This window comes from Manacus candei, unplaced genomic scaffold, assembly GCF_025592945.1.
Source record: "Manacus candei isolate 608988 ecotype Guabito, Panama unplaced genomic scaffold, ASM2559294v1 h1tg000014l, whole genome shotgun sequence".
NCBI lineage: Eukaryota > Metazoa > Chordata > Aves > Passeriformes > Pipridae > Manacus > Manacus candei.
The window spans coordinates 70,851,872-70,877,033 of NW_026138062.1; the positions used below are offsets into that span (position 1 = coordinate 70,851,872).

At 42.1% G+C, this 25,162-nt stretch overlaps 1 protein-coding gene across 7 annotated transcripts in view; it reads left to right on the forward strand.

Annotated features, from left to right (window-relative positions):
* NRIP1 (nuclear receptor interacting protein 1) overlaps positions 1-9,691 on the forward strand; it is a 106,939-nt gene extending 97,248 nt beyond the window's left edge. For all 7 annotated transcript variants that reach the window (XM_051779587.1, XM_051779583.1, XM_051779584.1 and 4 more), the window contains one exon: positions 872-9,691. In XM_051779587.1, the coding sequence (XP_051635547.1) occupies positions 1,235-4,723 (3,489 nt within the window). In that variant the 5' untranslated portion in view covers positions 872-1,234 and the 3' untranslated portion in view covers positions 4,724-9,691. The remainder of the gene's footprint in view (positions 1-871) is intronic.
* The last annotated feature ends 15,471 nt before the right edge of the window (positions 9,692-25,162 follow it).

Consider the following 25,162-nt stretch of genomic DNA (forward strand, 5'->3'; position numbering starts at 1 on the left):
CTTTGAAAATAGAAACACTTCAAGGAAGACCTGTTTTGTTTTAGTTTTACCACTGTATGTTTCATGTATAGAAAGAATGTAAAGATAAAAATCCTCAGGCAAAGGGAGGATTTTGATATCAGGATTTATGTTACATCAGGAACATAAGCAACCTTTTCACCACTCCTGTCACATGATTGTTCCAATGACTTCTGGGAGTAGTTGGGTGTTGTAAGAACAACAGATTTCATCCTTGTTGTGCTCACACTGGATTTTGCAATACTGCATAGTCCTGGGGAGCGGTGTCAACTTGGTTTCTACTTTCAGCAGTGTCATCTACCTGCCAAACAAAAATGTACTCATGATGTTGCCTATTCTGTTATTTGAAAGCAGATTTGACAGGAAGCTAAATGTTGACTTTAGGCATGCCTTTTCCTATTAGTTCTCTTTTAGGGTGATGGGCTACTCGTCCTGTGTATTTGCATTTGCATAAGAAGAAAGGTTGATGCGACTGTGAAATAAAGTCCTTTTTAAAACTATTTAGAGCAGTTCAATGTTTTTCTTTCATGTTTGCTATTCCTTATTTTAAGCTGTAGAATAGGGAAATTCGATGAACTCTTGTAGTAGCTATGCTTATGAATAATAAGTTTAATTTTTGTATAAAACTTTGTCTGAGAATTGTTTTCACAAAGGTCTTTAAATTAGTTACCACACATTTTGCCCATTGCTTGAGTTTTAGTTTCTTCTGGAACATGGTCATTGGTTTATGTATCCTGAATGTCTACCTAAAACAATGTGTGGAGGGTTAGTTTTTTTTCCTTGAAAGGAAAAGAAGTCTCAAGCACTTAAAATTTATACTAAATATTTTCTTTGTTTTGTGTTTCTTACTTAGGAATTTCATGTGCTTGGTGGAGATGGAAAAAGAAGAAAAGCAAGTTGGTTTCCCAGGGAAAGAAGGCAGCACATACTCAATGGAACTTTATTTCTGTGGAACCATGTTTTGAGTGCTCCTCCTAGACATCGTCCGTGAATATTCTAGATATCAGCAGATTGATATGATTGGAAACCTGGCTCATCAAACAGTATACACTGGGAGAAGCCTGCTTAGAATAAGACATTTTCTATTGTTTCTGAAAGTCTGTGAGAAAACACTATAGACATCTACCTGTTTTTTTCTTAATTTTGCATCTGGATTCAGCAAAGCCAGTCTTTGAAGTGAATAGAACCAGAGCCTTTTTGGAAACTTTTATTGAACATGACTCATGGAGAAGAGCTTGGCTCTGAGATGCACCAGGATTCTGTTGTTCTAACTTACCTAGAGGGATTACTAATGCATCAAGCAGCAGGAGGCTCAGGTACTGCAGTTGACAAAAAGTCTACTGGGCATAGTGGAGAGGATCAAAACTTTAAGATTTCAGGAAATATATTTCCCAGCTGTCAAAGTAATGGTCCAGTTCTTAATACAAGTACATATCGGGGATCTGGCATGCTGCACCTCAAAAAAGCAAGACTGTTGCAGTCTTCAGAAGACTGGAATGCAGCAAAGAGAAGGCGGTTGTCTGATTCCATTGTGGATTTAGATGGGAAAAAGGAAGCTTTGTTGGCTGGCATGGTTGAAAATGTGCCTAAAGGCAAACAGGATAGCACATTACTTGCCTCTTTGCTTCAGTCATTCAGCTCTAGGCTGCAGAGTGTTGCTCTGTCACAGCAGATTAGGCAGAGCCTTAAGGAGCAAGGGTATTCCCTTAGCCACGATTCCTTACAAGTGGAGAAAGATTTAAGGTGCTATGGTGTTGCATCCAGTCACCTGAAGACTCTGCTGAAGAAGAGCAAAGCAAAAGATCAGAAGCTGGACAACAGCCTGCCCGATATAACAAAGAACCTGCCCAAAGAGAGGTTTATAGAATCCCCTCATGCAGTGCAGAGCGGACCCAAAGTGATAAATGAGCCCCTGTCATGTGCTGCAAGGTTACAAGCTGTTGCAAGCATGGTGGAGAAACGATCCAGTCCTGCTGCTTCACCCAAGCCCAGCGTAGCGTGCAGCCAGCTCGCCCTGCTCCTTTCCAGTGAAGCTCACTTGCAGCAGTACTCCAGGGAACACGCTTTAAAAGCACAAAATGCCAACCAAATCGCAAGCGAGAGACTTGCGGCCATGGCCAGATTGCAAGAGAGTGCTCAGAAGGATATGGGCCAGTTTGGTCTGGCAAAAGGAATGACAAGCCATCTCAATGGTCAGGCAGGATCATCACCCAAACCAGTTTCTAGCAAAAGCAATATGGCACCGTTTCAGAGTTCGGTGGGAGTCATGCATTCGCCTCCCAAAAGTGGGGGATACAAAAGTACTTTGGAAAGGAGTAATGTGAAAACCTCTCCCAGCAATAGTTTGCTCTTGCATCTGCTGAAGAGCCAGAATACCACCAAGCATGTGAAAGGGCGTGAGCAGAGTGAGAGAGCCAGCATTTTTGAAGACAGTAGCACACCAACAACTGTTGATGAGTACTCAGACAACAATCCTAGTTTTACGGAAGACAGCAGCGATGATGAAAGCTCCCATTCTAACTGTCTTCCTATAGACCTGTCTTTTAAACAGAGGACAGATAAACCAGATGCAGGTCCACCTGCATCGCTGGATAACCTGACTCAGTCCTTGCTTCATAACTGGGATCCAAAAGTTTCCTGTCCAGAGAACAAGGAAGAGAAAGACACTCCGAAAGCTTCTAAGCTGAATCCCCATCAGAAAGTAACACTGCTTCAGCTGTTACTTGGGCATAAGACTGAAGAACAGGTAGACAAGAGTAGTGACCCTCAGGGACCACACAGTGCAGCTGATGTGGCAAAATTCACTGTTCAGACTGGGAAAAGGACTCCTGTTACTGACAGTCCCAGTGCAAATCGAATGACTCCATTAAGCACTCCACCTTTGCTGGCTTCTACAAAAGCAGACTCTCCTATAAATCTCTCGCACCAATCTCTAGCCATCAAGCGCAGCTCACCACCGTATGCCTGCAGCATCCAGCCGGACAGACTGATGAATCCCGCATCCAAACATTTGATAGACCTGTCTAAAAGCAAAGAAATTCAAGGACCCAAGCTGAGCAGGAATGACAGTCCCCAGAACTCTTCGGCATTCAGTGCCAGCAAGCTGTTGCAGAACCTGGCTCAGTGCGGCATGCAGACTTCCATGTCGAGTGAAGAACAAAGAGCCAGCAAACAGCTGCTAGCAGGGAACATGGATAAACCTGTGGGCTTGATTGATAGATTGAACAGCCCTCTGCTTACGAATAAATTGAGTACGCATGAAGAAAATAACAAAATATTCAGTTGTCAACCTGCGCCCGCGGAACAAGGACTGCCAGGTTCGGAAATAGAAAATCTCCTTGAAAGGCGCACTGTCCTTCAGCTGCTTCTGGGAACTCCCAACAAAGGTAAAAGTGAAAAGAAAGAGAGGATTCTTTCAAGAGATGAAAGTTCTCAAGAACAGACAGATAAGGCTTTGAATGAGCAAATATTGACGGTGAAAATAAAAACTGAACCATCTGAAGAACCTAATGTTCCTTATAATTCAAATGCACAACAAGTAAGAGAGTGCAAGGGTAACAAATTTCAAGGTTTTGTTCATTCACTGCAGAGAAACACAGCTGCTTCTCCGGCATCCGAGGAGTTGAAATCTGAGCCTCTTTCACCTCAAGATTTCTCTTTTTCCAAAAATGGCCTCCTAAGTAGGTTGCTGAGACAGAATCAAGACAGTTACCCTGCAGATGAGCTGGACAGGAGTCACCGAAACAACGAGCTGACACACCTTGAATCCAAGAGCCTTTGCACAGTACCGAAGAAGAGGAAGCTTCACGCTGAGCCTTTGGAAAGTCCACTAAAAAAGATGAAAAGTAATGTGTCTGATGCTGCAAACAATCATGCTTCTCCTACCGAGGCGCTGTATGGGCCTTTGCTTAACCAGCAAGAACTGAAATTCAGCAGAAGTGATGCTGAATTTAAATATGCTGTAAGTCATGGTTCAAATAGTGAAACTGAAAATAGGAGTTGGTCTAGAGATAGTAAAGGCTTTAATGTGTTGAAACAGCTGCTTCTCTCAGAAAACTGTGAGAGAGATCTGTCACAACATAGGAATAACATACTAACAGAGGGCAAGAAAAAAGGAAACAAAACCAGTGCAACAATGAATAAACCTGAATTCACCATTTCTTCAGTAAGATCGTTGATGGGAAGCCCTGTGCAGCAGAATAATTGCGTAGATCATAGAACATTTCAGTATCCTGTAGCAGTAAAGAGCCCTGCCAGTTCCCCCTTCCCTGAACATTTGGGGAATACGGTATCTAGACTCGAGTCTGACCAGTTTAGCATGTGTTCCATGCCCAGTGAAAAGGGGCCCATCAGATGGGTGATCACAGGCATGGACAAGAATGATTATGAGAAAGACTCTCCGAGACTGACCAAAACCAATCCAATATTGTACTACATGTTACAGAAAGGTGGCAACTCTCTTAGTAGCCAAGAAGCACATGACAAAGAAATTTGGAATGAACCTTCATTTACTGAGAGTTCAACTCATGTTACAATCAAAGAGGAGTTGCCATCTGACACAGAGCTTAAAACTCCTTTTAGTAACTTAAGAAGCCCTTACAACAGCCATATGGGGAGTAACACCTCTCATCAGCATGGTGGTGTGAATGGAGAAGTGCATGGACTTCTGGAAAAAGTGCGAACAATCAAAAAAGAGCCAGAATAAACTGCAGCCTCCTCAGTGAGTTTACAATCAGCGGTTTTGAATCTTTGTTAAAAAAAAAAAAAAAAAAGCAAAAAGAAAAATGATTATCAACTTGACTACTGTATAAATTGAGCATGATTTTAAAAAAAGCATGGTCTAATTGAAACATGTTTTCATTTGATAAACTTTTTATTTTTCTGGTGATGTTATTTAAAATACATGTAGATAAACTTTGCTTTACAGTAGATTGTCACAAGGAAACTAGAAAGGTTGTAATTTGTACAAGATGTTTCTGTATGTATCAGATTAAGTTATGAGTACTCTTTGATCAGAGTCTTATTTGGATCTGCAAGGTTTTGGTATAACAAAGTGTAAGCATACAGCCTAGGTGGTGGTAATGCTGCGTTTCCTCCCTCCCTGTAAAATAATCCTTATTTTTTTGAAAGCCTGAGCATAGAGACAGCGTACTTTTTTTTTTTTTTTGAATGTTTAATATGTTTTGTGACATTTTAAGAATAACTTTTAAGAAACAGAGCAGTCCGTCCAAGGTATTAGCTCGTCATATTGGAAAACCTGCGTCAGTGTTAATAATTGAAGTGCACTGAAATGTATTTTTTAGTGCTTCCAAAATTTGTATTCTTATTTTTAAATCTTGTTTGTGGTCCTGCCAGAATAGTGGTGTAAAATCTATTTTTCTTCCTTGCCCTGCTCTTGACAAATGCCTTCCTCAGAATTCTTAGCCATAGTTATGAGTTACTAGTTATGATTAAGGGTTTTTTCTAGGTTTTTATAAAAAAGGCAGATTTTCACAGGCCATGCAAGTACTGCATGAGTCCTTTTGTCGGCACATTCCTGTCACTTCCCTGCTGAAAAGGGGAAAGCCAAAATGCCTCTTGGAGTAGTGGAATTGAGAAGGCTCAGTACATGTATTAAGTGAGGAAAATGGTGGAAAGCCTGTGAAGCGGATGAGCGGAATTGTCTGTTCAGCACCATCCTGCTTCCCTGCAGAAGAGCACCAACTGTGCTAAAGCAGCACATCAGGCTTCCACTCAAAGATGGAATAGGATTTTAATGAAAAATGTGTTGGCCTCTTCCTACAACCAGGGAAAAGAATCCATAATCTGCCAATATTTATTACTCTCTGAACAGCTGATGCATGGTTTAATGCATTACCCTTTCACTGCAGAAAACCTGGTTTTAGAATAATTTTCCAGGTTGCACCGAGGATAAAACTGTGGTTTTGTCATGTTCTGTAATGGATAGTGGGACACGTCTGAGAAATCCTCCTCTGCCCTTTTCCTCAATCCCCACCTGTGCTGTGATTTGTAACATCTGGCAATATCAGCCTGAGATGGGAAGAACTGAAAATTGCAGTCAAAGCTGAGACACCTTAAAAGAATTGCTGGCTGGGGAAGAGCTGTGAGGCGCCGCTTTCCTGTTAACGCTGTCAGTGTTAACTCCATTTGCAGCCCTTATTTCTCATGGGGGAGGAGGAGGACAAAATCCAGTTCAGTTCCTCTAGATTATGTGAATTATTGGCAAGCAGAAGTTTTGCTGAACTTTTTACTCCCCTGGAAAAAAACTTGTTCTGTGTGGCTTCTTAATTTCACTGATAATCCCCTCTGCTATCAGCAAACAGCTGAGTAGTTGGCTTGCACGGATAAAGAAAGCCACACAGTTTTAATTTTGACTATCTTCACCATTGAGAGCCAATGACATGACAAAACTGCTCTTTCTGTCCATCTCGTGTCTGCATAGCAGAGATGAGTGATGGGGTGTTTTGCTCTTTTCCTCTCTGATTTGGTTTCACAGAGACCCTTTTCCCAGACTACTGGCTTGCTGAGGCAGAGCGAACTGTTATTCCCCCTCTCATCCCTGTCCCCAGCCCAGGATCAGTTCCTCTTTTTCCCAGTGCAGTTCCTACTGAAAGGGACTTCTCCTGTCTGCCAGCTGGAAAATGCACCACTATTCTGTTTTGCCTCCCCCCAGACGATACCTTCTTTTAGGGAACACAAATATTTGGCAGTATCCGATATAAAACATTCCCCCTGGTTTTTATGAGAAATAACAGAGCAATTTAAAGATATATTTTTATGTTATTTCGGTGAAGCATAATATATTAATGGGCTGTACAAAGCAGATTTATATTTTAAAACCTTCACACAAATCTAATATCATTTTAAATGTCATTGTTTGAAGTATAATATAAAAATAAAATTTTGTTTGTTTCTAATATTGCATTTATAAGTGGCCCAGTGACAATTCAGATGTCTCATAGAATAATCATTAATGAGATAAAGTATATTTTGGATTGACAATGGAACTGAATTCTTTTTATATGAGTCAACCCAGCAGAAATATTAAAAAGATGGTATTTGTTCCATCCATTAAATGTCTTTTAAAGTCTTAATTGATTATTTTTCTTGAAACAATGTGTATATAGGTAGGAAATATATACAATATAGAATAATAGATGTTCCCTGGAGTAAATACAGGGTTATAATTTACTTGAAGGGCTTCACAAAAAAGTGCAGCTTGAGTGGACATGGAATAATCTGGTTGAAAAAACTTCATCAAAGTCAAGTTGAAATGAAAAATAGAGATGAGAGTCTGACCCCAAAAAAAGTAATATTGGAGTCTAGCAGTGTGCTGACCTATGTATTTATTCTAGGGTAGTCTATTGTTATAATATATACTTTTGAACATTTAGTTTGGAAGGTTTTATAAAATGTTTAAGTTAAAATGTTAACAGTTTGAGCAGTTAAGGCTTTACGTTCTTTTTAGGTGATGTTAACAAAAGGGTATTGCCATTCTCACAGACGTCAGTCAACTATAATATACAAGAATTTAAGTTCAGGACATGCCGTTCATGAAGAGTCTTGCCTCTTGCAGACTTTGCAATCTCAAGCAGCAGGTAACACAAGGACGAGGACCTTGAGAGAGGGCAGGACATGCCAAGGGAGTGCTCTCAGTCAGCTGCTAGGAGGGCAACAGTCTCCTATATGAAATTCTCCAGTACCACTGGTGTTATCCCCTCCCTAGGGAAGAGAGGTCTTCTTTAAATCTACCCCATCCACATTTACAGCCTTTAAACCTTAGGACCAAAGGCTCTTTAATAATTTTTTGTCTCGTAGCATGGGTGAATAAAAAGGAGTCGCTAGTTTCCTTGGGGACTTTTCCACCAGAAAAGAGGGATGCAGGAACTGGGTTTGCTGCACCAGCAGATGGACTGGAGGGCTGGCCGTGTTTTCCCAAGCAACTCAAATTTCCATGATTTCCACCATATATGAATTGCAGACCAGGGTCATCTTGGTACTCTCAGCACCTCCTATCTCCCACAGGCCATTAGACCATAGATTTGAAAGAAAATGGGGTCCTGTCAGATACTGGCAGCAGCAGCTGTATAAGCAAAGCAGTGCAGGATTGATGGGTGCTGATGTGTGATCTCACCACCGAAGGGGCAGGGAGGGAGGGGAGAATGTATCCCAGTTGTGGCTGGGTGAGACTGCAGGGGGGGAAAGTTGCCTCCACCTCACAGAGCAGTGAAGTGAGTTAGGGATTTGTCTCTATACCACACTTAGAGTGGTAATTGCAGCCCCTTGGGTCTTAAACCTGAATTAACTTTAACCTGACTTAACTGGGAAGGGTTGCAGCACTTGGGTTGCTAAGTGCCCGATCTACAGATGCTTGCACTTGGCATGTAGCACTCAAGCCAGATAGATTTGGGGATTGACTTGTAGTCACTGTGCAGATATGCCTTTTTTTTCCAGAGGGAAGTGTACAGGACTCAGATAACCGGATTTTTAGTGTCTCCTCTGCCAAAGTTTGAGGAAATGATGGAGGGTAACACGTGACCACAGAATCAAAGGTGTTTTGCTGCAGGGCTTCTCTGCTGATACCACATAACCAGGAGTCTCAGTTGGAGAAGTTTATAAATGTTATGAGATCAAAAGGGAATTCAGCCATAACTTTCACTTTTCTTAGCCATTTACTCTTAGTAATGTTTTTAAATTTTTGATTTACAAATGTTTTTAAAAGAAAGAAATGAGTGGTTTAAATTTTCCCTGTTAAATGTTGGTGAAAGTATTACAGCTCTCATTGACGTCAGTGACATGATATTACCAGTTTGTTCTCTGCCACATCTTACAGAGGAGTAAACTGGTAAGTATATATTATATATATTTATATATAATGTAAATATGTCGACTTGTTACACCTATAATATGTTGAAATTGGTTTTTAAAAGGTGATGTAAATAGTGGTTTCCTTAATGAAAAATACATATTTTGTATTGTTCTAATGCAAAGGAAAAAAAAAACCTTTTAATCTTTTTTGTTATGTATATTCCATGTATAAGTGTAAATATGATCACATAGGTTTAAAAACTTTTGCATGTATGTATACAGTTGCAAGTCTGGAAGAATGTATAGAAAAATACTTTTATTTAAAGTTGTGATTACCTGCTGCATGAAAAGTGCATGGGGGACCCTGTGCATCTGTGCGTTGGCAAAAAAAAAATGTCTTAACAAGTCAGGTCAGTTCAAAACACAACAGTATTCCACTTCTGGACATGACTTCTGCTGTGGTATTTTAGCTTTGTGAAAGAATGTGCTTCAAATCAAAAGGGTCTGGGGAAAAAAAAAAAAAAGCAAAACTACTTTTAAAACATGAAGTGCTCATACAACTATAATCAGTCATGTAAGTTCAGGACTCCATTTTGCGTAATTGAAATATTGTACCAGGACTATTCCATCCCTGTAAAACAAAGGAATATTGATTTTCATTACCATACATAAGAATTTGGGATTTTGCCACAACCAGTTTTATTGTGATGTGTCTTCAGTAATTTATCTAACTGGTCTCATTTTTTTATTAGAAATTAATTTCCTCATGTGATGTCACAAAACTGTACATACTGCAGTGTGAAGTTTTTTTAAATCTTTCAGTGTTTACTTCCTGCAGAAGATTTGAATAAATGAGAAAAATGCATTGTCTTGATGGTTTTTAAATCTGCTTTATTTCATGTGTTAGTGGGCTCTTTGCATCAGTGCTGTTGATACAAATATCTGACAACAAAAATACCTCAAGAACTTAGGCACAAATAACCTTCAGCAAGGCTACTGACTGGAAACGGAGAGTCATGGAGCTGGAAGTGAAACAATCTAAATCAGATTAGCAGCTTTACTTTACAAAGCTCTGTACTATGTTTTATTCAAATACCCTTCTGCTTATTAACTTGAAATCAATGACCATAAACTGGAAACCTCTAAATGGGAGTTCTCACGTGAAAATCATTTTAAATGTTGAAACATTGTTCAGGTCCCCTCTGCAGGGCAGGAAAGATCTGTTTTCCCACTAAAACCTACTTTGGTCCATATCACAAAGAGGATGATTTAGTTTATTCCAGCTATGTTTGTAAGCAAACATTAAGATAAGTGAACACAATTTGCCCATGAAACCTACAGAAAGGTTTAATAGTGCACTTGCATCATATTTTGGGTTTTTTTAAGTTAGCTTAGGACATAAGTGCAAATGATGGATTGCAGTATTAGCGCAAGTGCTGTTTCTCCAGAAAATTTTTGTTCCGAGATGTACAGGCACACTGCATCTGGAGCTGTACAGTTGCAGCCAAGCTCTTGGGTTGTGACTGCTCTGGGTAACAGTAACAGCTATTTTCACGAATCCTCATGTGTTTTGTGATCTCTTAGCAATGAACTGCATGCATGAGGTTCTTTGGAAGCTTTCTGGAAAGCATAAATTATAAAACATAAAGTTAATTTTAAAACAATAATTCTGACTCCACAGATCTCAGCTAGGTCTTCATGAACTACATAACTGAGCATTTTAATTGGTATCCTAAATAGAATGGGATTGGGATGCTGTCTGTCTTTGGATATGTCAGCTTGTAGTACGGATGCAGTACCACCAGTGATACTCAAGTGTACTGCAGAGGGAACAGACCCTTGATCCAGCTTCTGCACAGACTCTTCTCTCTGTAAGTAGGCTTGATCTGAGGGATGAATGGCTAAGCCAAAATACAGCCACCTGAAAAAGCAATATACCTAAGGAGCCAATCTCATCTCCCGATGGCAGTGCAGCTTGGAAGTGATTTCTTGAATTACATGCTTTCCTCACTGACGTGGTTCCTCTGTTTTTGAGTCTGCCTACCAAGCAAAGCCAACAGTATGCCTCTGTTTCTCAAGGGGTGATGCCCTAGGACAATTCCTTGGAACACCTGAATATCACTGATTTTTCTTTAATTACTTGGGGGGAGGAGGGGGGCGGGAAAGGCTCTTTTAACTTCACTGTATTTATCCAATTGTGCTGTAACACCAAGTAAAACTTGCATTGTGTCTACCAGAACAAACAGGCCTGTGGAGCTGAGCGTATGCTATGCTAAAAACAGCCTGTGGAGCGACGAGGATGTTGAATGGGTGTGAGTATCCTGAGAAACATTTCACTCCGAGTGAATGTTTGCAGCACTCGATTAGTGATTCATAATGAACTCGCTCAAAAATGCCTCAAACCACCCGTGAACTCTTTGCAGGCAGACCTGTGGTCATGTGGAATCTTCCTGGTCTTCAGCTTTCCCCTCAAAATGAAAGATGCATGTGATGTTGATTGCTTTTTAGCAAAACAGCTGCTGGATAAAGAAGTTTTCGTTTCTGCTTTAGAGATGTCAAAATGGGGAGGGCGGGGATAGCAATTGTGTTCATGGGACTTGGCAGCCCAGTCTTATGCTCCTCAATGAAATTAACTCTTAACATTGTGGGCATCAAGGACAGATGTGGACTCTGATAGATCATTTGCAGGGATGTGCATCGTGGAAGCCTTTATCAGAGTAGAGAAACTTGTTGCAGTAATACAGACACGTACACATAAGAAAAGTAAAGCAAATTATTCTTCATCCACTGTAAACTTTGCCAAGAAAAATGTGTGTTTGAAACCAAAGAGTACAATGCCAATATTTTTGTGTATGACACAGCCTGGCACGTTAGAGATGTGGAATATGCCCATGGGAATGTCTCTAGGGACTTAGCCTCGAGCAGTGGCTAAGATACACAGGTAATAATTGCTGATAATATTTTTATTTCCTTTTGATTGTCAGGGTGACTCAAAGGGAGTATGGCTCAAACTTGGGGCATGAAAATCCTCTCTGCTGGTAACTATCAGTGCTGCTAATGAAAGAGCATATGCTGATCCGAGCTCACAGCAGCCCACTTTGATTGGGCTTTCTAAGGACTGCTTACTCTTAATGAGTAAAGAGATTTGTCACTATTTCCAGATTACTTTTCTGATTAAATTACTCAGAATTTAACTGAATGCAAAACAAACATTACTGACTTGTGACTGTATCAGTTAGATAAACCTGATGCCTGCCTTTACAGTTAAACTCTGTGTGTGCCTTCAGTGCATCTTCGTATGTTGGAGAGAGATGGAGAAATAACTGTGTCCTCCTTCGCAGTATAGATGAGCTGGGTTCTCTTCATCCAGTCTTGTTTGGTCAGGTGGTGATACTTTCTCACTAAATGGGAGGCAAACTTACATTGTTAGTTAGTGAGGGATCTCTGGCCTCAGTCTTTACTGAAGCTAGTGTTGTCTTTCAAAGTCACACCCTTTTTTATACTCAATTTTTTTTTAAAATTTCAGTATAGAACTCAAAGGTGACTCGTGCAAAGGAATGATGAGTAGCCAGGCAGACACAGATATATCCAGTCTCTTGTTACCTCTCAATATTTGCCTGTCTCCACCTTTGTAACTCCAGCAAAATGTCGTAGTTCTCCAAGTTCTGCCTAACTCTAGAGCCCATACCCAAATCTCATCACAGGTACAGAGAGAGAATAAGAGATGAAATTCAAGCATGATTTGGAGTTGGATGCCCTGATGTTCAGTCTCTTACATGCTGTGACTTGGGAAGTGCCTTACTAGGGTTTCTGTAGAAGATGGAAGTTCCTCTAATAGCTGATACAGTTGTGCAATTTTTTATCCTGAATGTGTTATTCACATTTGACTCTGAAAGAAACCTTTGGGTTTGTATTTTTTTAAAGAAGCTTAAGTGGCTCTCACATGCCTTACAAATGGCTCAGCATGTGATTCACCTTAGGTCTTGCAGGAAGCCTGTGTTCCTTCAGTTCCTTATGTTTGTAGGTATCTGTGTGCCTGTCCTCTGTGTTTGCTGTGGTGAACCAGCGACTTGGGGGTGTTTCTTACCTTTTGTGCCACAGTTAATTGAAGAGGAGGAGGAAGAAAGAGAGGGAAGGGGAATCTTAAGGCATCAAGCTACAGTATGGTATTCTCAATTGCCTTTTACTTTCTAATCCCGCCTCATTTTCTTCTGTTTAACATGGTCACAGTGAGAAAGTCCTCACTAGCATTTGAGGCAGGAGTTAGATAAATCCAGGAAACAAAAGTCTCATGTAGTTAGTCATGTCATAGATAGCAGAATCACAGAATGGTTTGGATTTGAAAGGACCTTAAAGATCATCAAGTTCCAACCCCCTACTATGGGCTGGGACACCTTCAACTAGACCAGGTTGTTCAACCTGACCTTGAACACTTCCAGGGATGGGGCATCCTTTTTGAGTAACCTGTTCCAGGGTCTCACCACCCCACGGTAAAGAATTTCTCCCTAGTATCAAACCTAAATCTACCCTCTTTCAGCTCAAAGCCATTCCCCCTTGCCCTATCACTGCATACCCTTGTAAAAAGTCCCTCTCCAGTTTTCTTTTAGGCCCCATTCAGGAGAAGGGACTCTAAGGTCTCCCCAGAGTCTCCTCTTCTTCAGGCTGAACAACTTTCATCTCTCTTGGCCTGTCTTAATAGGAGAGGTGCTCCAGCCCTCTGAACATCTTTGTGGCCCTCCTTTGGACTCATTCCACCAGGTCTACATCTTTTTTGTGCTGGGGCCCCAGAGCAGGACACAGCACTCCAGGTGGGGTCTCAGGACAGCAGAATGAAGGGAAAGAATCACTTGCCTTGACCTGCTGGCTGCGCTGCTTTTGACGCATCCCAGGGTATGGTTGGCTCTATACTAACTAACTGTAGTTCAGTATCACCACTTAAATCATGGAACATTACTGATGCAAGTTTACTTACTTCCTAGTCCAAAATCAAAAAAACTTTACATTTCATTATGCAGCAGTACCAAGAGCTGGTTGGTTGTTACATAGATATGCTTGAAAATCTGAAAGGAAAAGTCTAGGTAATCCTTGCATATAGTGATGTGTCTGTCTCTCTTGTGTGAGCAACTGTTAACTCTCATGCCATTTTTCCCCTTCCTTGTACCTATTATTTTGAGTCCTTTCATCTCGTCTTTAAACTGCACAGGAGCCCAGTTATCATCCATGAAGGGCAGAGGAGACAAAAGAAGTATGTATTTTTAGACAACTGCTTTGAAATAAGTGTTTGCCCAAGGTACTGTGTTATGCATTGACTGTATTGAATGCTATATCTTGGTCTCTCCTCTGAAAGTATTCACCCAAGGCATTGCATAGTGCCTGCATACTGAGAAGAGAGGTGATGACATCTAACAGCACCTACCCCCGGTATCTCCTTTATTTAAGAATGCTGCTTACTGTGGCAGAAAGAAGCAAAGTGTATGTCACACAGCCTTTTTTCCCCAACAAAAAAAAAAAAAAAAAAATTGCTTTTTTAAGAGTTTTTAAAAGTGACACAGAATAAAAACTGCAAGTTCAAGGACAGGGAAGGAGAATGAGAGGGGAATTTTTTTTTTAAGTGTCCTCAGCACGGTCCAGCTGGCAGCCTGTAGCCTGCTCCCATTCTGTCCCACCACCTGTTTCCCAGAGGGAAGGTACAAGGGTGGTTCAGGCAGCGGTTGCTTCCCAGGGGGCCAAATTTTGCCATTTGCAGAGCTGGGAGCTGGTGGCAGCTGCTCTCAACACCACCAAAACAGTGGCAGCTGCTGTCAGAGGAAGAGAAGGTACTGAAATCCCCTGCTGAAAATGTTCACAGCCCAAAGAATCATCCCGTATTTTTGCATGGCATAGATTTGTAGTTATTAATTTAGAAGGGGAAGGAATAATTGTCTGGAAACTGACAGCAGCTATTGTATTGAATACATCTCACTCTTTCAAACTTGCATAGAAGGTCTAAGGATAAAGCTAGTTACATCAAAAAAACCCTACATACAAACTTTTCTCACATTTAGTGGCTTCAACTGATTTTTTTCATTGTCTTCCAACATCTGCTTAGCACTTAAAAACTTGGTTCCCTTTAGTGAGAAAGGTGCTATTCAAGTTTTCCTGTCATCTTTCTCTATCTTTTTACATAAACATTTATGTGGTACTTACACTAGAACGACATGGCTTGCTACCCCTTGTTTGATTTCAAACTATGTCTGTAAACACAGTGCACTGCTGCCTGCAAAACATCTCCTGACAGTCCCAGGAACCTCCTGCACAGAGCAGAAGTCTCCTCTGACCCAGGGTAACTTGTGCCTCGCTCCCAGGGTGCCTGGAGCGGTGAGTGGTAATGTCCATCACGTGAGATTCTGAGCGCTGGAGAAACTTCTGCCTGGTTCAGTTTTTCTGTCTCCCAGTTCGGATCAAGGGGATATGGAAATTTTTGGCATTACATAGAGCATGGGCTGCAGAAGCAGCAGCCAGTTTGCAGGCATCTTCTGTCTTCCTGTTAGCCTGCATTAATGGTGCAGCTGTGCCGGTGTCACCCTGTGGGTGTGTGCACAGCTGGCCTAAAGCAAACGTGGTTACACAGGAGCTGAGACAGTGCTGTCTGTTTTCACGTGGAGTGTGACTGCCTGGGGCATGGAACCCCATGCTTAGAGGGTTCAGCATAGGAGATCAAATTCTTGACAACAGTGGAAGCATCTGTAGGGCAGGATAGAGCTTCTTGGGTTTTGTGGTTTCACACTGGATGCTCTGAGTTTGCTCTCCTTCTCTGCTCAATGCACGTATTTTTCTGGAGTGGGAACGAGGAGGGGAAAGATCAGATGAATGAGAACAGCATTCACTGGGCAAAATTCAGTCCCTGGAGTGAGGACCAGACCAGAAGGTGATGAAATACAGAAAACTGTCCAGAAATGTGTCAAGGCCAGAGACAGTTGCAGTAGACTGGTCAAAGAAGGAGTGCTTAGAGAGGTACTCTGTCTCTTCTATTTGGTATTAAAATTCTTGCTGTTGCCTGAGACCTGACAGGGATGAAAAGAGGTACCAAAAAGGGGCAGTATAACGGAGCCTCACTGGCTGCAGTGACTACTGCTGCTCAGTGGGGTGGGGGACACACAATGGCCAGCTGGGTAGATGGTACCATCCTGAGTCTGAAGGGAATGATGACTGGGTTGGTCTTGCTGAAAGAGTCCAGGATGAAAGGGAGATGCAAAAAAGGAAAGGTATTGTGGTACCAGGATGCCTTGCTTTAGCATCTGAGCAAACCAAGTCAGATTACAGAGCCAAAATGATAAGGCTCTTGTGAAAGCAGGAGTTCCTGTTTGCTATGTTTTCTTTTTCCACAGCAAAAGTTACAGCTGCTACCTCATCTCTGTTTACTCAACTTCTGCAGCAATCACTGCAGTCTTCCTGCCATGAGCAAGGGTTCTCTTTCCACAGTATTTATGTACAACTTTGATCTCTATTGCTATCAGGTGGTGTCTGTAGCCTGTCATGACTGGTTGTATTTCCTACCACCACCCTTACCAGGAGAAGAGGACTGGTCCACAAATTATGACTGAGGAGCCCCGTGTTTGTATTGTGAGGTTTCATGAAATTTCAGGTAGGGCATATGGCCGTACTGTATGTCAGGATTTCTCTGCTAAATAGACCAAAAAAGACTTCTTCTTGTAAGGGGACTTCTATGCTTGTGGAGTATCAGCTGTACATATATCTGAGATAGACAAGAGAGTATCATTTGCCATATATCAGTTTTCAGGGTGTTAAAATGCATAGCATGTGGTTTGGCCTTTCAGTTTAGAGCACCTAAATATGAAGTTTCCCTTCAATGGGAACATCCCTGGAGATTCTGGAGCTGATATGATCTGGTACCCTGTTTGTCAGGAATGTGTTTGCAAGACAGATGTGTTTGACAGATCACAGAGTAGACAGTAAAATCCACAACTCTGATACTGCTTCCTGTCTGCATCAGTTATTTAAATCACACTCTCTAACCCTGTCCCTGCTTTGGTTATCTCACCTGAGACCTTTGAGTAAAACTAGGTTAAAATGTACTTGCAAGAGAAACATAACTCTTGGAAGTATAACTCACTTGCAGTGCATTAAATGAGCAAATTTAAAGGCCAATGAGAATGAAGCAAATAAAAGAAAGGTTTCTGAAGCCATTGAATAACTGAAGCAGAAACAGGGCACTGGCTGTGATTTGTACCTGAAACCTGTGAAAGCTGACCCCAGGCTTGCAATTGTATTGCAGGTCTAACCCCTAATAGGCTTGGACAAGTAAATAAGACCTTACAGCAGTGAAAGTGCCTTATTGTGACTGTGCTCGTGGGAGCCAGTGTTTTTCTCAGCCAGGCTACACCTCACTGTGTTTTCCTCAATATAAAGCTCTTTCACTTAGGCTTAGTTCCAGTGTTCAAGATTTCAGTGTATTTTTAGCATGTTGTTTGTTTATCATCTGCCATATATTTCTTATAGCAACAGCAGGGCAAGTTAAACATGGGGTCTTGTGTCTAAACTAGCTTTTCTTGAAGAACACAAACAATGCTTTTACACTCTGTGGTTAGGTTTTTTGGGGAGGGTAGGGGAACTTTTCTAGGAAGAATAAAAAGGTGGAAAATCTTTTAAGCTGACTGTGCCTACAGCTAAACCAAAATGTTTAGATTTATGGACATAATAAGGAATTTGGTGCAGAGGGTTACTTTTACATTTCTTTCTGTGGAGAAAAATGTCAATGAGCCTGTATGTGTATGTAAACACACACAGAAGATGGGTACAATGATTCATGCAGACAAAAGAAAAATTAAGAAAGCTGACAATGCAAGGGCTGGTATTTAAAGCAGGAGTGGTGTGTAGTGAGTGTTCTTTTAGAGTAGCCATTATTTATTAAGTAGAGACAGAGTGAGTGGAGCTATACAAAAATATAATGAGACATGCTTCAAGGAATTTGCAGCCTATTGCAAACCCAGAAAAAAAACCACTGCAGGCACATAAAGTACATTAAGTGCTAGTACAAGTTAGCAGTAGTGAAGGAATCTGGCTGAGGTCATTGTTGAAAAGCATCGCGAAAGGAATGAGTCTGGAGGAGGAGGAGAGGGGAAAGTCATCTGGGGTGAAATTCTTTGGAAGACTTAAGTGGACCTGACACCTACTCCTCTACGTGGGGTGGATTTTATCCTTGACGCTGGGGAAAGATGATTTCCCATTCAAAGAGGCTGTTGAAGGAAGGAGGAGAGAGAGGCAGGTTGGACTGGAGGGAAAGTTTTTATGGTGGGGCTTGAAGGAGCTTGTGAAGAAAAAGAGGAGGGGAAGATGAGAGAAGGAAGGGAAGGGGGAGAGAATTTGGATGTATGGACCTGCAAAATAGCAACTGAGCTTCATTTGGTGCTAGTCAAGAAACAGTAGTTACAGATGGTACCAAGGTGATTTTGGGGATTGAGTCAATCCGGAGTCTTCAATATCGTAGGAAATGTAGAAAAATTGTCAATAAAACAGGAGCAGAGGAGGAGAAAGCTTATTTCTTTAATTAATTCCTTAACTAGGCATTGGTATGCCTTATTTCAGGAGTATGTTGTTTCTTAACTTGAAACAAGAGTCACTATCTATGGCTTGTATCACAGAGGTAATCACTGTTGTTCCCCAGTGATACCTTAAAAAAAGTGCATGAACCCCAATAAGTATGAGGGAAGAAAACAGGAAGATCAAAAGTGGGATGAGAAAGAAGTTATTAAACTGCCCAGAGGGTGTGTGTGCGTGGGGGAAAGGTGCTGAGAAACTTGTTTAATAAATTAAAAATCTAAAACGTACTGCGGTGTTCGAAAGCTCTGCTGTTCTTGGAAATGTTGCTGGTGCCCACGCCAACATGTTTACATCTATTGTGGGTATTTCTGCCCAGCTACAGCACCAGAGCACTGCAGATATGCTCTCAGGGCTTTGCACGGACCTGGCCTGGAGATTTCAGCAGAGAAATGAAGTGTGTCACCTGGATCTGAAAAATGAGCAGCAGCAAGGTAAAAGCAGGAAAGGCTATGTGGAGAGAGCTGATTCCAAGTCCCCAGGTGGCTCCCTTTATTTATACACAGTTGTTTTTAACTAACAGAGAGGTATATACTGGTGGGTGGGTGGTCCCCACACTGCAACCCCAGGCTAGGCTTTGCTTAGTTAAAGGTTAGTGCTGACAATACCATCTTATCATTGCAAGCTGAAAAAAATACAATGGGACTTCTCGGTAGTCAAATTTAGGGAATATTCCTGGTTTCTGGATGCAAGGGACAAGAAAATAACAAATTATGGTTGGTATGACATAGCTATTGGGCAGGTTTCAAACCAGCCGTGGTTCTTAAACAGAGTTTGATGAAGTAGATGACCTTACCTGCTCTGTAAGTTGTAAAAGAACCCACTTGCACCTTCTCTTGTTCTGTAATATTACTGTGGGCTCACTGGGGCTGAACACATACAGAGGAGTCAAGCAGATCTAGGTAGTAGGTGAGCCTGGCTGTTTTCTACAGCAAACTATGGAGAGAAGGGGCAGATGGTCTTCCTTCCAAGTCTTCAGATCATAAATTTCAGGAAGGAATTCTTTGTCCTTTTTTAAAATGACGCAAGAAAATCTTCTGACCTTGGACCTGTTAAATTATGAATGCCTCGCTTTTGCTGTTGCACTGTGAAAACAAAGCAGCCTTGTTGCTTTTGGGTGTGATCTTTGGCTCTCCTGTGGTGTAACTTAATGAGTGTGGTAACACCTCACCTCTGCAGCCTGACCTTGCTTACCTTTTTTATGGGGAACAGTGCATTTAGTTATAAATTTGGGTAAACTACATGTTGTTTCCCAGATATCTGACTATGCATTTGGAGGCGGGGAGGGATAATTTGCCATTATCTTCAGTTTCTGCATTCCTCAACTCCTCAATTCAGAGCAAGGGTTCTGGAGTTTATGGCCTCCTACGTTTATTTCATAACAGTGCTGGAACTTTTAAACCAGTGAATTCAACCATCCTGACAAAATATTTGCTTTTTCCACCTATCTTTTGCAGAGATGCTCCAAGTCCCTATGGCCCTAGTAGAAAAATATCTGCTGTTGAGAGATAGTCTCCAAAGATTATTCATGTACCATGAGTAAATACTTGGAGGAATACTTGATGAAATGAAAGAAGTATTTTGAAATATTTAATTGTATACCAGATGACTTTTCATCTGTTTAGCATGTTAGTTAGTGTGAAATACCTTCTGTGTGTCTCCTCAGCAAAATCTGTTTAGAACATTCCACACAGATTTGGGAAGAGAAACTTGCAGTTTGGGGAAAAAGATGTATCTGTGGACTGCTGCCCCTGCCAGATTTCAGGAGTTTATTACTCTTAGGGGAAAGCTTAATAGTCTGTTAATTGAGAAGACAGAAGATCTTTTACGCTTGGCTGCACACTATTATTAGGAGCATAGCAATAAAGGGAACAAACCTTAGCCCACATATTCAAGTAAAAATTTGCAAAATAAGTTTAACAAGATAGTGACGGATTATCCACGCTACAATGTGTGGCAGAGCACAAAAGGGCTAATAGCAATAAAAGCATTGATTACTGACAGGGATTCTGCTGATTGTTATTATTGCCACAGACAAGGTGCAGTTGCCCAGGCAAACCACATGTTTATTCAACATCGTGTGATGGCTGACACTGTGACAAGAGCTGGGGTGTTTCTGGTGCTTCTGATTTAATCTACAGATTGCAGAATTTACAACTCCATAATGTAATGGCAGTGTGGAGTCTGGCCTAGCTTGCAGAAAATTACTAATTTTTCCAAAATCTCCCCGCTTCTTACACTTCGGATCCACACCACTAGATGAGAGTGAACACTGAGTTCCTTGAACAGTTTGTTCCAAGGTTTTGCTCGCTTTGTATGCAGGCAAAACTGCTGTTTTTCAGAGTGTGATCTGGTGGTGCTGTGATTCACACGTAGTAGCACTGGTACCATGACAACTTCAAACTCAACCGTGCTTGCGAATTTCAATCTCCCAGTGCCAGCTCCATCTTTTATAACTCCCATGGTGGTTTCTTTGGTGGTTTGTTTTTTGTTTTGGTTTTTCTTTTTTTATTGGTACTGTGTCACTCTGAACTGCTTCTAAGATTTTACTGGAAGTTTTTACTGCCCCAGCTTAACTGGAGAAAAGCACACAACATTAAACTTGCAAACACTTCTGGGGTTTATGTTTTTATATCTAAGTAAATTATCGCTCTGTAAACAAAAAGAATGATTTGATAAACTCTGTTGTGATTGATTCTTATCGACTCAAAAGAAGTCAGGCGTGTGACCGTGCTGCCAGTATGAAGTGTGTGAAATTTGGAGCTCAGGCGTGCTTGTGAGTAGCTCCTGGTTCTTGAATGTGGCCTTGCCTGGGCAATTGCCTGAGCCCACATGTCCATTCCGGGGAAACCAGCGGCCTCCTGCAAAAACAGCTGTGGGCTTTTGAATCTGCATATCTAAATCCAGTAGGTTTCCAGTGGATCTGCATCATATACCAATTGAGAGAAGATTATTTTTTTAGCCAAGTTTAGAGCATCTGGACTGAGGAATGTAGAGAACGTGCAAGTGTTACGAAGGAGGCGTAATATATCTTTTTATGTTTGGACTTTCTTGTCACTATGATTTAGAGATGCTACCATAGGTTTAAAAGAAGTGTTTTGTTTGTTTGTTTTTCACCCAGTGACGTAAATTAATTTCGGTGCAGGTACTCTTGTCCTGTCCTTTGGGTATCTGCTACAGGAGAGAAACTCACCCTCTAAGTGTACTTAAGCTAACACAGGGGACATTCACCAGTCTGGTCTGTCCCCCACATTTGAATGACACCTGTGTTTCAATCAGTTTTAATCAGACCATCATCTGCTTTTATAGACAAGCAATCAGTTCCAGTGCAGAAGGCAATGAGCCAGAGGAAGGCACAGCACCAGGGAGAGCCCACAGCTGGCCAGTCCCCTGCCCCCTGCAGCCCTTTTGGGAAACCTGCTGTCTGCAGGAGCAGTGGGCAAGCATTCATAACGTGCATATTTTTAAAACTTTGCAACTTCCTGAAGATGCTTCTGCTTATGGTCCTATTTTTTTTTAAAAAAAAAAAAAAAGGGGCTTCTGTGCATCAAGGTTTTGTGTCTGGCATGATGCAACAGCTATGTCGTAAGGAGCTTTTGGTGGCTGACATGCCAGAGCTGACAAGGGTTTTACTAGGAGGGGGGTTTTAAGTAAAGAAAACTCATTAACTCCTACTTCTGCAAGCACATGGGTGTAGCTTGAAAGAGAGGAGCAGGCTCTGTTGTGCTATGTTTGTCTCAACCACCAGGTTACGGGCCAGGTTGTCCTTGCCGATGCTAAATTTCCAGTATGTTCTTCTGTGAAGTTGTTTGTTTAAAAATACATATAGCCAGGGCTGTTGGTGTATGTGGCCAGGAGGGCAGGGTCCTGGCACCACAGCAGGCTGTCACTGTCCCTTCCCTCCCTCATGGCAGAGCTCATCTGGCCCCATAGTGGCCAAGGGGGCTGGTGCTGCCCCCAGGCCACCTCTGCTCCCTGTGGAGGTGGTGGGATGGGACTGGCCATGAGACCCCACTATGCCCTGCTGGAGTGGGTGGTCCAGGCTGTGTCCCCAGCACCCCTGTGCCATGATTGGAGTAGGAAAAATAGTGTCTGCTGTGTTCTCAGATGAGGCACTTCTCTTTGTTCAGGGAAGCAGAGGGTAGGGGCCCAGGCAGGGCATTTGGTGTTGATATCTGAGAGCCACATATATTCCAAATATCTGGAAATTATATGGAATTTGCTTGTAAGATGTGCACCATCCACTGAGTTACTTTTGTAAATCCCAAAAGCAGGTGGGGGGGAAACAACCCCACGTTGAAGAAAGGGAACTTTTCAAACCTTTCAAATGCATTTTTAAAAAAGCGCAGCAGATCTATTGTGTCTCATGATGAGTTCTGACTAGTCTGAAGTCTCCTCATACGAATTCTGTCAAATTCTCTTAGCTTTGCCAAGAGCCGAGATTATTTTGGGCTTGCCTGGATCATGTCAAACCCGTTCGCACCCTCTTACCCTGGCACCAAATGTACCGATGTGCTGCCCTGGCTGGGTCGTGCTGCTGCTCTGACCGGGTCAGGTATGATGCAGACAGAAAAAACAAACAGGTGCCCTGCGTGGGAATGTGCTGCAGCTGGCACTTCCTCCCAGGTCCTCCTGCCCTGGGAGAAAGAGAGGCTCGCTGTGCCATGTCACAGGAGAGGGATCTGGGGGCCAGAACTTGCAGAGGCATTTGGGCAGTGCTCAGAAAGGAGGAGATGAGGCTTGAGGAGAGTGGTTCTGCTGATGGAAACTCTTCTCCACCAGTAACTCAATAAAACCTGGTAGCCAACTGGATCACCACCAGTGCTGTCTTTAGGTCTTGCTAAGACAAAGTCAAAATGCTGTGGCTAATATGGCATCTCTACTGTGCCCACATCCACGAGCCACTTAACAGTGTCAAGGTAGTCTAAGGAAATGTGAGGCTACTAGAGCTGTTACAGAGAAATTTGAACTAAGACACTAGTAAAATACAGGACACAGTGCACAAACCGATGCTGGCTTCCTGACTAAGGGTTTCACAGCCCCCTTCTGCCCTAGGACAAGACGTGCTGCATCTAGAGAAATGGCAATACAGCCAGTCACCGGTGTCACTATCTAGGGAGCAATCTCAGCCACTCCACAAACCAAGTGGAGTGACAGAGACTGAAATGCACCCAGCAAAGGGAGGGGAAGTTTGTGTCTGAAACTGCTGTTCTTTTTTCACATTGGTGAAACTCAAGTCTGCACAACTATGTCTGCAGAAAAGTGTGAAAATTCCTCTCTAGAAAAACTTGTGATAACAGTTGGTGTGCTTTGCAGACCAGAGACACCGACAGACAGCTCTCAGGAAGTGGATGGGAGCACCACACAAGAATATTAACATCTGCCCAGCAGGAATGAAGATCTGGATCCATGTTTTCCAACAACTGAAATGAACTGACAGAGTTTGGGCAACTGTCCTTCTGAACATACAGTGTTCAAAGATTTGCATCTCTTGCAATTTGACAGCCCAGTCATGTGTAATACTTTTTCCTCATACACTTGGTTTCCATTCCTGCAAATGGACTAGGTGCTCTGATAGCCTGCCAACTGTTGGGTTTTATTATTATTGCAATTATTATTTTTTTCCTGTGCTTGTTTCAGTACCTTCAGGTGTGGAAGTGCTTAACTGCATAATGCTCCAGATGTCTGAAGGCCTCTTGGGGATGAGAGCATGCATTGGTGATATGGTAGCCTGGAACAGTGTTTTTTGTGTGCACTAGGAATGACTACAATTAGTATTGAAAATTTAGGACAGGAAACCACCTACCTAGAGAAGAGATTGGCTACAGATGGAGCCATGCACAGTAATTCTGAAAACCAAGCAATATCTGACATCCAGATAAAATAAAGATAAGTCTGAAACTCAGCCACTCAAAAAACAAGTTAAAGTAGGTCAGTGAGTTTAGACCCAGCACTGCAGTTTGAACAACTCACAGAAAGTATCTGCATATTTTTCAAAACATAGGCACTGCCTAAAGCCATTGCTTTGCAGCAGATCCAGAAGTCGACTGAACATCCAAAAGTCTAATCCAAGACCTTCCAATGCTGCAATAACATAGAAAATGAGACTAAATCATCATCCTTTTTAAAAGAAGTGTTCAGTCAGGGGAAAAAATTTAAAAGGGTTAAGCTTCAGTTGACACATGCCCTACTTCTCATATGAGCTTACTAGGAACAGCAGTAGGAATACATCTCTGTGAGAGCAAGCCAAGCATAAAGTTTGGTTTTGGCCTTTGAGTTATACTGTTATGCCCTGTCCTGGGGCTTGTGTGGGACCACAGTACTTCCCCCTGGCTCAGTCCTGCCCACCACCAGCTGCTCTGTGCAAGGGCAGAGCCTACCTACAGCCAGGGCTACCAAAATCCTCCCTGCATGTGGCAAGGCTTGTTCAGTGTTAAGAGTGTGGAGAAGAAAAGGTGTAGCAAGAATTCAGCTTCCCCTGGGCAATGTAGGTTAGGTCCACTGAGGTAATGCCCCTCTGGGTTCTCAGCAGGGCACCAAGAAATGCAGCAGGCTGGAAAAATCCGATCAGAAACAACTGTACTGGTCACCATTAGGAAAACATGCAGCAGGATCACCGTTTCCTCACATGGGTCCAACACTAGTAATAAAAATAGTGTCAATGCTAACTTGTTACTTGGGAAGAGCAGAAGAATTAGCCAATTCCTGGAGCTGGCAGGTGACTTCTCCATTTTTGTGT